At 46.7% G+C, this 12,500-nt stretch overlaps 1 protein-coding gene across 1 annotated transcript in view; it reads right to left on the bottom strand.

Annotated features, from left to right (window-relative positions):
- Nucleotides 1-12,500, bottom strand: part of LOC115137944 (galactose-3-O-sulfotransferase 3-like) — a 45,241-nt gene that overhangs the window by 4,566 nt on the left and 28,175 nt on the right. The window contains 2 exon segments of the mRNA XM_065025395.1: nucleotides 1-298; nucleotides 12,193-12,295. The exon segment at nucleotides 1-298 is cut by the window's left edge and continues 133 nt beyond it. Coding sequence (XP_064881467.1) covers nucleotides 1-298; nucleotides 12,193-12,275 — 381 coding nt within the window. The 5' untranslated portion in view covers nucleotides 12,276-12,295.

The raw sequence follows: 12,500 nt of genomic DNA, 5'->3' as shown, positions 1-12,500 counted from the left end.
CTGCATCTCGGCATGGTTGAAGCGCATGTGGCTGGTGACCACGTTGGGTGGCAGGGTGTGTGGGTGGACGAGGTGGGTGCTGAAGGTGCGCGGGTAGCAGAACTGGTGTCCGCAGGCCTGCACAGGGAGCGCCACAGTCAGGTTGTGGTGCTCGGCGAAGCGGAAGAGCAGATTCTGCATGGTGGTGCTGGCCGTCTTGTGCGTCTTGAGAAAGGCCACGTTGGTGTGTTTGGGCTTGAGAGAGAAGGACGGGTGGGTGCGCAGCGACGGGCAGCCCAGGTGAAGGGCTTCCATCGTCCTGGAGGAGAGAGAAAGAGAGAGAGGGAGGAGTTTTGATATGAGGTTTGCAGTTCAATCTTTAGTTTTAGTTTAGCTAACTCCTGAGCTAGCAAGTCAACGTAGCTAGCAGAGAGGGTGGGATCTTTCTGACAAAAGTCAAGAGTGAACTGACGGAAGAGTGAAAACTGAACTGGTTGTTGTACAGATAGCTTGTTGACGAAATAGCAATAACTCAAGTTTAGGTCTAATAAGCTTGCTTGGTTTATTTGTTATAAGCTTGCTTGGTTTATTTGTTACATGCAGGGACGGAGTTAGCATAATGGAGAGGGAGCAACAGGAAGCATGAAAGGAAGGAGAGTCAAAGTGAAATGGAGAGAAAGGTAGGGAGACTGTGAGAGAACAGTAAGAAGGGAAACTGAAAGGAAGGTGAGAGGGTAATAGGACAGCGAAGGAAGATGAACAGTGTGAAATGGAGAGAGAGATTGGCTTTTACCAAATGATCATATGACAGACCACATATTCACCCTGCACACCCTAATTGATGAACAAACAAACAAAAACAAAGACAGTCTTCTCATGCTTTGCTGATTTAAAAAAAGCCTTCGACTCCATTTGGAATGAGGGTCTATACAAATTGATAGAAAGTGGTGTTGGGGGAAAAACATATGACATTATAAAATCCATGTACACAAACAACAAGTCTGCGGTTAAAATTGGAAAAAAACACAAGGCCGTGGGGTGAGACAGGGATGCAGCTTAAACCCAACCCTCTTCAACATATATATCAACGAATTGGCGAGGGCACTAGAACAATCTGCAGCACCCGACCTCACCCAGCTAGAATCTGAAGTCAAATGTATACTGTTTGCTAATGATCTGGTGCTTCTGTCACCAACCAAGGAGGGCCTACAGCAGCACCTAGATCTTCTGCACAGATACTGCCAGACCTGGGCCCTGACAGTAAATCTCAGTAAGACCAAAGTAATGGTGTTCCAAAAAAGGTCTAGTCGCCAGGACCACAAATACAAATTCCATCTAGACACCGTTGCCCTAGAGCACACAAAAAAATATGCATACCTTGGCCTAAACATCAGCGCCACAGGTAACTTCCACAAAGCTGTGAACGATCTGAGAGACAAGGCAAGAAGGGCCATCTATTCCATCAAAAGGAACATAAAATTAGACATACCAATTAGGATCTGGCTAGAAATAATCAGTTACAGAACTCATTGCCCTTTATGGTTGTGAGGTCTGGGGTCCGCTCACCAACCAAGAATTCACAAAATGGGACCAACACCAAATTGAAACTCTGCATGCAGAATTCTGCAAAAATATCCGCTGTGTACAACGTAAAACATCAAATAATACATGCAGAGCAGAATTAGGCCGATACTCGCTAATTATCAACATCCAGAAAAGAGACGTTAAATTCTACAACCACGTAAAAGGAAGCGATTCCCAAACCTTCCATAACAAAGCAATCCCGTAAAGAGAGATGAACCTGGAGAAGAGTCCCCTAAGCAAGCTGGTCCAGGGGCTCTGTTCACAATCACAAACAGACCCCAGACAGCAACACAATTAGACCCAACCAAATCATGAGAAAACAAAAAGATAATTACTTAACACATTGGAAAGAATTCACAAAAAAACAGAGCAAACTAGAATGCTATTTGGCCCTAAACAGAGAGTACACAGTGGCAGAATACCTGACCACTGTGACTGACCCAAACCTAAGGAAAGCTTTGACTATGTACAGCCTCAGTGAGCATAGCCTTGCTATTGAGAAAGACCGCCGTAGACAGACCTGGCTCTCAAGAGAAGACAGGCTATGTGTACACTGCCCACAAAATTAGGTCGAAACTGAGCTGCACTTCCTAGCCTCCTGCCAAATGTATTACCATATTAGAGAGACATATTTCCCTTAGATTACACAGATCCACAAAGAAATTAATAAAGAAAGAATTTGAATTTGATAAACTCCCATATCTACTGGGTTAAATACCACAGTGTAAATCACAGCAGCAAGATTTGTGACCTGTTGTCGCAAGAAAAGGGCAACCAGTGAAGAACAAACACCATTGTAAATACAACCCATATTCATGTTTATTTATTTCCCTTTTGTACTTTAACCATTTGCACGTTGTTACAACACTGTATATATATATAATATGACTTTTGAAATGTCTTTATTCTTTTGGAACTGTGAGCGTATGTTTACTGTTCATTTTTATTGTTTATGTTATTGTTTAGAGAGAGAGAGAGAGAGAGAGAGAGAGAGAGAGAGAGAGAGAGAGAGAGAGAGAGAGAGAGAGAGAGAGAGAGAGAGAGAGAGAGAGAGACAGAGAGAGAGAGAGAGAGAGAGAGAGAGAGAGAGAGAGAGAGAGAGAGAGAGAGAGAGACAGAGAGAGAGAGAGAGAGAGAGAGAGAGAGAGAGAGAGAGAGAGAGAGAGGGAGAGGGAGAGAGAGAGAGAGAGAGAGAGAGAGAGAGAGAGAGAGAGAGAGAGAGAGAGAGAGAGAGAGAGAGAGAGAGAGAGAGAGAGAGAGAGAGAGAGAGAGAGAGAGAGACAGAGAGAGAGAGAGAGAGAGAGAGAGAGAGAGAGAGAGAGAGAGGGAGAGAGAGAGAGAGAGAGAGAGAGAGAGAGAGAGAGAGAGAGAGAGAGAGAGAGAGAGAGAGAGAGAGAGAGAGAGAGAGAGAGAGAGTGAGAGAGAGAGAGAGAGAGAGACAGAGAGGGACATATAGTCAAAGAGGGTGGCTCAGGTTTAAAGGGCTTAGAGAGAGTAAAAAATGAGGTTGTCAAAGATCTCAGCCTCTCCACATTCTAATTGGTCCCAATGCTCAAGAACAGTGGTTCCCAAACTTTTTATTGTCCCGTACCCCTTCAAACATTCAACCTCCAGCTGTGTACCCCCTCTAGCACCAAGGTCAGTGGACTCTCAAATGCTGTTTTTTGCCATCATTGTAAACCTGCCACACACACACACTATACGATACATTTATTAAACATAAGAATGAGTGAGCTTTTGTCACAACCCGGCTCGTGGGAAGTGACAAAAGCTCTTAAAGGATAAGGGCATAAATAATAATATAATAATAATCAATAATTTTGCTCTTTATTTAACCATCTTACATATAAAACCTTATTTGTTCATTGAAAATACACTCATATACTCTCACATAGGTACGTGGTTACAAAGGGCATCAGTGTCTTAATAGCGAGCGATTTGCCAAGGCAGGATGCTCTGAGCGCAGCCCAATCTAGAAATCTGGCAGCGGCTTCTGATTAAATTACATTTTCACGCAAGCCTTTCGATGAGGCTCTCTTGTTCAGATATCGGTAAGTGGACTGGAGGCAGGGCATGAAAGGGATAACAAATCCAGTTGTTTGTGTAATCCGTTTCGGAAAAGTACCTGGGAATTACGCACCCAGCTCACTTAGGGGCGTTGCTATGTCACATTTGACATTGTCCGTAAGCACTGGAGAGACGCTATCCGAGGCGGTGCAGCCAACGGGTTTCTCCACGCATCGCGCCGACAGAAATAAACATCTTTCTGGTAAGAAGAGGGGCGGGGGCGTATGCCTCATGACTAACGAGACATGGTGTGATGAAAGAAACATACAGGAACTCAAATCCTTCTGTTCACCTGATTTAGAATTCCTCACAATCAAATGTAGACCGCATTATCTACCAAGAGAATTCTCTTCGATTATAATCACAGCCGTATATATCCCCCCCCAAGCAGACACATCGATGGCTCTGAACGAACTTTATTTAACTCTTTGCAAACTGGAAACCATTTATCCGGAGGCTGCATTCATTGTAGCTGGGGATTTTAACAAGGCTAATCTGAAAACAAGACTCCCTAAATTTTATCAGCATATCGATTGCGCAACCAGGGGTGGTAAAACCTTGGATCATTGTTACTCTAACTTCCGCGACGCATATAAGGCCCTGCCCCGCCCCCCTTTCGGAAAAGCTGACCACGACTCCATTTTGTTGATCCCTGCCTAGAGACAGAAACTAAAACAAGAGGCTCCCACGCTGAGGTCTGTCCAACGCTGGTCCGACCAAGCTGACTCCACACTCCAAGACTGCTTCCATCACGTGGACTGGGATATGTTTCGTATTGCGTCAGATAACAATATTGACGAATACGCTGATTCGGTGTGCGAGTTCATTAGAACGTGCGTTGAAGATGTCGTTCCCATAGCAACGATTAAAACATTCCCTAACCAGAAACCGTGGATTGATGGCAGCATTCGCGTGAAACTGAAAGCGCGAACCACTGCTTTTAATCAGGGCAAGGTGTCTGGTAACATGACCGAATACAAACAGTGCAGCTATTCCCTCCGCAAGGCTATCAAACAAGCTAAGCGTCAGTACAGAGACAAAGTAGAATCTCAATTCAACGGCTCAGACACAAGAGGCATGTGGCAGGGTCTACAGTCAATCACGGACTACAGGAAGAAATCCAGCCCAGTCACGGACCAGGATGTCTTGCTCCCAGGCAGACTAAATAACTTTTTTGCCCGCTTTGAGGACAATACAGTGCCACTGACACGGCCTGCAACGAAAACATGTGGTCTCTCCTTCACTGCAGCCGAGGTGAGTAGGACATTTAAACGTGTTAACCCTCGCAAGGCTGCAGGCCCAGACGGCATCCCCAGCCGCGTCCTCAGGGCATGCGCAAGACCAGCTGGCCGGTGTGTTTACGGACATATTCAATCAATCCCTATACCAGTCTGCTGTTCCCACATGCTTCAAGAGGGCCACCATTGTTCCTGTTCCCAAGAAAGCTAAGGTAACTGAGCTAAACGACTACCGCCCCGTAGCACTCACTTCGGTCATCATGAAGTGCTTTGAGAGACTAGTCAAGGACCATATCACCTCCACCCTGACACCCTAGACCCACTCCAATTTGCTTACGGCCCAAATGGGTCCACAGACGATGCAATCTCAACCACACTGCACACTGCCCTAACCCATCTGGACAAGAGGAATACCTATGTGAGAATGCTGTTCATCGACTACAGCTCGGCATTCAACACCATAGTACCCTCCAAGCTCGTCATCAAGCTCGAGACCCTTGGGTCTCGACCCCGCCCTGTGCAACTGGGTACTGGACTTCCTGACCGGCCGCCCCCAGGTGGTGAGGGTAGGCAACAACATCTCCTCCCCGCTGATCCTCAACACTGGGGCCCCACAAGGGTGCGTTCTGAGCCCTCTCCTGTACTCCCTGTTCACCCACGACTGCGTGGCCACGCACGCCTCCAACTCAATCATCAAGTTTGCGGACGACACAACAGTGGTAGGCTTGATTACCAACAACGACGAGACGGCCTACAGGGAGGAGGTGAGGGCCCTCGGAGTGTGGTGTCAGGAAAATAACCTCACACTCAACGTCAACAAAACTAAGGAAATGATTGTGGACTTCAGGAAACAGCAGAGGGAACACCCCCCTATCCACATCGATGGAACAGTAGTGGAGAGGGTAGCAAGTTTTAAGTTCCTCGGCATACACATCACAGACAAACTGAATTGGTCCACTCACACAGACAGCATCGTGAAGAAGGCGCAGCAGCGCCTCTTCAACCTCAGGAGGCTGAAGAAATTCGGCTTGTCACAAAAAGCACTCACAAACTTCTACAGATGCACAATCGAGAGCATCCTGGCGGGCTGTATCACCGCCTGGTACGGCAACTGCTCCGCCCTCAACCGTAAGGCTCTCCAGAGGGTAGTGAGGTCTGCACAACGCATCACCGGGGGCAAACTACCTGCCCTCCAGGACACCTACACCACCCGATGTTACAGGAAGGCCATAAAGATCATCAAGGACATCAACCACCCGAGCCACTGCCTGTTCACCCTGCTATCATCCAGAAGGCGAGGTCAGTAAAGGTGCATCAAAGCTGGGACCGAGAGACTGAAAAACAGCTTCTATCTCAAGGTCATCAGACTGTTAAACAGCCACCACTAACATTGAGTGGCTGCTGCCAACACACTGACACTGACACTGACTCAACTCCAGCCACTTTAATAATGGGAATTGATGGGAAATGATGTAAATATATCACTAGCCACTTTAAACAATGCTACCTTATATAATGTTACTTACCCTACATTATTCATCTCATATGCATACGTATATACTGTACTCTATATCATCGACTGCATCCTTATGTAATACATGTATCACTAGCCACTTTAACTATGCCACTTTGTTTACATACTCATATCATATGTATATACTGTACTCGATACCATCTACTGTATCTTGCCTATGCTGCCCTGTACCATCACTCATTCATATATCCTTATGTACATATTCTTTATCCCCTTACACTGTGTATAAGACAGTAGTTTTGGAATTGTTAGTTAGATTACTTGTTGGTTATTACTGCATTGTCGGAACTAGAAGCACAAGCATTTCGCTACACTCGCATTAACATCTGCTAACCATGTGTATGTGACAAATAAAATTGGATTTGATTTGATTTGATTTTGAGTTCATTGGCACACAAAAGATCATGCAATGATGGAAAGACCTGTGTATTGTCCTTGTTAATGCAGACAGAGAAGAGCTCCAACTTCTTAAACAGAGACTCAATTTTGTCCCTTAATTGACCCCCCATAAACGTAATGGACATATGCTAGGAGCTGTGCCAGGCCCGCCACGTCTGTTGACTCATCCAGCTGTAACGCATAGAATTCACTGGCTTGCATGCAAAGCAGTAATTGTTTCAAAACATCTCCTGCCATGTCACTGATGCATTGTGAAACAGTGTTGTTTGATGCAGTCATTGTCTGTATAGTTTTTTTTGCCTTTTCCCCCAGCATTGTCCCAAGCATATCCACGGCAGCAGGAAGATTTAAGTCCTCCACAATAGTATGGGGCTTGCCTGTCCTAGCCACTCCTCTACAATAGTATGGGGCTTGTCTGTCCTAGCCACTCCTCTACAATAGTATGGAGCTTGTCTGTCCTAGTCACTCCTCTACAATAGTATGGAGCTTGCCTGTCCTAGCCACTCCTCTACAATAGTATGGAGCTTGTCTGTCCTGGCCACTCCTCTACAATAGTATGGAGCTTGTCTGTCCTAGCCACTCCTCTACAATAATATGGAGCTTGCCTGTCCTAGCCACTCCTCTACAATAGTATGGAGCTTGCCTGTCCTAGCCACTCCTCTACAATAGTATGGAGCTTGCCTGTCCTAGCCACTCCTCTACAATAGTATGGAGCTTGTCTGTCCTAGCCACTCCTCTACAATAGTATGGAGCTTGTCTGTCCTAGCCACTCCTCTACAATAGTATGGAGCTTGTCTGTCCTAGCCACTGCTCTACAATAGTATGAAGCTTGTCTCTACAATAGTATGGAGCTTGTCTGTCCTAGCCACTCCTCTACAATAGTATGGAGCTTGTCTGTCCTAGCCACTCCTCCACAATAGTATGGAGCTTGTCTGTCCTAGCCACTCCTCTACAATAGTATGGAGCTTGTCTGTCCTAGCCACTCCTCTACAATAGTATGGAGCTTGTCTGTCCTAGCCACTCCTCTACAATAGTATGGAGCTTGTCTGTCCTAGCCACTCCTCTACAATAGTATGGAGCTTGTCTGTCCTAGCCACTCCTCCACAATAGTATGGGGCTTGCCTGTCCTAGCCACTCCTCTACAATAGTATGGAGCTTGTCTGTCCTAGCCACTCCTCTACAATAGTATGGAGCTTGTCTGTCCTAGCCACTCCTCTACAATAGTATGGGGCTTGTCTGTCCTAGCCACTCCTCTACAATAGTATAGAGCTTGTCTCTCCTAGCCACTCCTCTACAATAGTATGGAGCTTGTCTGTCCTAGCCACTCCTCTACAATAGTATGGAGCTTGTCTGTCCTAGCCACTCCTCTACAATAGTATGGAGCTTGTCTGTCCTAGCCACTCCTCTACAATAGTATGGAGCTTGCCTGTCCTAGCCACTCCTCTACAATAGTATGGGGCTTGTCTGTCCTAGCCACTCCTCTACAATAGTATGGAGCTTGTCTGTCCTAGTCACTCCTCTACAATAGTATGGAGCTTGCCTGTCCTAGCCACTCCTCTACAATAGTATGGAGCTTGTCTGTCCTAGCCACTCCTCTACAATAGTATGGAGCTTGTCTGTCCTAGCCACTCCTCTACAATAGTATGGAGCTTGTCTGTCCTAGCCACTCCTCTACAATAGTATGGAGCTTGTCTGTCCTAGCCACTCCTCTACAATAGTATGGAGCTTGTCTGTCCTAGCCACTCCTCTACAATAGTATGGAGCTTGTCTGTCCTAGCCACTCCTCTACAATAGTATGGAGCTTGTCTGTCCTAGCCACTCCTCCACAATAGTATGGAGCTTGTCTGTCCTAGCCACTCCTCTACAATAGTATGGAGCTTGTCTGTCCTAGCCACTCCTCTACAATAGTATGGAGCTTGTCTGTCCTAGCCACTCCTCTACAATAGTATGGGGCTTGTCTGTCCTAGCCACTCCTCTACAATAGTATAGAGCTTGTCTCTCCTAGCCACTCCTCTACAATAGTATGGAGCTTGTCTGTCCTAGCCACTCCTCTACAATAGTATGGAGCTTGTCTGTCCTAGCCACTCCTCTACAATAGTATGGAGCTTGTCTGTCCTAGCCACTCCTCTACAATAGTATGGAGCTTGTCTGTCCTAGCCACTCCTCTACAATAGTATGGAGCTTGTCTGTCCTAGCCACTCCTCTACAATAGTATGGAGCTTGTCTGTCCTAGCCACTCCTCTACAATAGTATGGAGCTTGTCTGTCCTAGCCACTCCTCTACAATAGTATGGAGCTTGTCTGTCCTAGCCACTCCTCTACAATAGTATGGAGCTTGCCTGTCCTAGCCACTCCTCCACAATAGTATGGAGCTTGTCTGTCCTAGCCACTCCTCTACAATAGTATGGAGCTTGTCTGTCCTAGCCACTCCTCTACAATAGTATGGAGCTTGTCTGTCCTAGCCACTCCTCTACAATAGTATGGGGCTTGTCTGTCCTAGCCACTCCTCTACAATAGTATAGAGCTTGTCTGTCCTAGCCACTCCTCTACAATAGTATGGAGCTTGTCTGTCCTAGCCACTCCTCTACAATAGTATGGAGCTTGTCTGTCCTAGCCACTCCTCTACAATAGTATGGAGCTTGTCTGTCCTAGCCACTCCTCTACAATAGTATGGAGCTTGTCTGTCCTAGCCACTCCTCTACAATAGTATGGAGCTTGTCTGTCCTAGCCACTCCTCTACAATAGTATGGAGCTTGTCTGTCCTAGCCACTCCTCTACAATAGTATGGAGCTTGTCTGTCCTAGCCACTCCTCTACAATAGTATGGAGCTTGTCTGTCCTAGCCACTCCTCTACAATAGTATGGAGCTTGTCTGTCCTAGCCACTCCTCTACAATAGTATGGAGCTTGTCTGTCCTAGCCACTCCTCTACAATAGTATGGAGCTTGTCTGTCCTAGCCACTCCTCTACAATAGTATGGAGCTTGTCTGTCCTAGCCACTCCTCTACAATAGTATGGAGCTTGTCTGTCCTAGCCACTCCTCTACAATAGTATGGAGCTTGTCTGTCCTAGCCACTCCTCTACAATAGTATGGAGCTTGTCTGTCCTAGCCACTCCTCTACAATAGTATGGAGCTTGCCTGTCCTAGCCACTCCTCTACAATAGTATGGAGCTTGCCTGTCCTAGCCACTCCTCTACAATAGTATGGAGCTTGTCTGTCCTAGCCACTCCTCTACAATAGTATGGAGCTTGCCTGTCCTAGCCACTCCTCTACAATAGTATGGAGCTTGTCTGTCCTAGCCACTCCTCTACAATAGTATGGAGCTTGTCTGTCCTAGCCACTCCTCTACAATAGTATGGAGCTTGTCTGTCCTAGCCACTCCTCTACAATAGTATGGGGCTTGCCTGTCCTAGCCACTCCTCTACAATAGTATGGGGCTTGCCTGTCCTAGCCACTCCTCTACAATAGTATGGAGCTTGTCTGTCCTAGCCACTCCTCTACAATAGTATGGAGCTTGCCTGTCCTAGCCACTCCTCTACAATAGTATGGGGCTTGCCTGTCCTAGCCACTCCTCTACAATAGTATGGAGCTTGCCTGTCCTAGCCACTCCTCTACAATAGTATGGAGCTTGTCTGTCCTAGCCACTCCTCTACAATAGTATGGAGCTTGTCTGTCCTAGCCACTCCTCTACAATAGTATGGAGCTTGTCTGTCCTAGCCACTCCTCTACAATAGTATGGAGCTTGTCTGTCCTAGCCACTCCTCTACAATAGTATGGAGCTTGCCTGTCCTAGCCACTCCTCTACAATAGTATGGGGCTTGCCTGTCCTAGCCACTCCTCTACAATAGTATGGGGCTTGCCTGTCCTAGCCACTCCTCTTCAATAGTATGGAGCTTGTCTGTCCTAGCCACTCCTCTACAATAGTATGGAGCTTGCCTGTCCTAGCCACTCCTCTACAATAGTATGGGGCTTGCCTGTCCTAGCCACTCCTCTACAATAGTATGGGGCTTGCCTGTCCTAGCCACTCCTCTACAATAGTATGGGGCTTGTCTGTCCTAGCCACTCCTCTACAATAGTATGGGGCCTGCCTGTCCTAGCCACTCCTCTACAATAGTATGGGGCTTGCCTGTCCTAGCCACTCCTCTACAATAGTATGGGGCCTGCCTGTCCTAGCCACTCCTCTACAATAGTATGGGGCTTGTCTGTCCTAGCCACTCCTCTACAATAGTATGGGGCCTGCCTGTCCCAGCCACTCCTCTACAATAGTATGGGGCTTGTCTGTCCTAGCCACTCCTCTACAATAGTATGGGGCCTGCCTGTCCCAGCCACTCCTCTACAATAGTATGGGGCTTGTCTGTCCTAGCCACTCCTCTACAATAGTATGGGGCCTGCCTGTCCCAGCCACTCCTCTACAATAGTATGGGGCTTGTCTGTCCCAGCCACTCCTCTACAATAGTATGGGGCTTGTCTGTCCTAGCCACTCCTCTACAATAGTATGGGGCCTGCCTGTCCCAGCCACTCCTCTACAATAGTATGGAGCTTGTCTGTCCCAGCCACTCCTCTACAATAGTATGGGGCCTGCCTGTCCCAGCCACTCTGTAGCTCACCATATAAGACACTTCTAGACCCTTCTTATTAATGTATCTGTTGCTTTTATACATGTCTTACTACTCGAAAATTGTCTTTATTCTCGCTCATAAAACTCCTGTGGCTTATTTTTCAAATTGGCATGTTTTGTTGATAAATGTCTGCGCAAGAGTAATGGGTTCATAGAGTTGTGAGATGGTACTTTTACACATATAACACACTGTGGCTGAGGAAAGGTACTACTCCCAATATAAGTGAACCCCAAATCAATGTAGCTCTCATCATATTTGCGCCTCTTCTATGGCCCAATGTCCCTGTCTGTCTCATCGGTGCTTTCCTCCGGGGTAAGGGGGCAGTAGCTCTTCGACTGCATCAGATTCACAACTGTCAGTGTCCATGCTAGCTGGGCAAACAACAAATGTAGAATTACTGATGCTAGAATTGGATGTGTTCATGGAAGCAGAACAACTTGTTTCGTCGACAGGTGCAAGTGTATTACTTCTGGTAGTAGACTTACTAAATGGACTGTTTAAAAAAAAAAAGTGAATCCCATTTTTATTTGGCGTACCCCCGACGGCATTGTGCGTACCCCAGTTTGGGAATACCTGGTCTAGAACATCCCTGTAATTCTATAGGTGAGAACACCATTCTAATGTAGCTGCCATCTACAGTACTAATGCATATCGTACCTCTGTACATGCATATCATACCTCTGTACTTGTATATCATACACCCGACCATGTGTGAGTGTGTGTGTGTGTGTGTGTGTGTGTGTGTGTGTGTGTGTGTGTGTGTGTGTGTCTCACCAGCTGAAGTGGCCCCCATGGTGCAGCAGTAGACTGACGGTACTGATCGCCACAATGACCAGGAATATCTTCTTCTGAGACATGATCCGCCGCTTCAATGAACCTGAGGGAGACGGAGGGAGGGAGGGAGTGAGAAAGACAGAGAGAGAGAGAGAGAGAGAAGTGGGGCAGAGGAGACGGGAAGAAAGAAACAGAGAGATTGAGAGATAAGAGAGTGAGAAAAGGGGGAGAGAGATGGAAAAGAGATGTTATTATACATACAGTATAAGCAAAACCAAAGGAGAGAAATAGGGAGTTTTATTCAACAT

This window comes from Oncorhynchus nerka, linkage group LG12 (assembly GCF_034236695.1).
Source record: "Oncorhynchus nerka isolate Pitt River linkage group LG12, Oner_Uvic_2.0, whole genome shotgun sequence".
In the NCBI taxonomy this organism is placed as follows: Eukaryota; Metazoa; Chordata; class Actinopteri; order Salmoniformes; family Salmonidae; genus Oncorhynchus; species Oncorhynchus nerka.
Note: the sequence above shows the minus strand (reverse complement) of the source record. Positions and strands in the feature narration are given on the sequence as shown.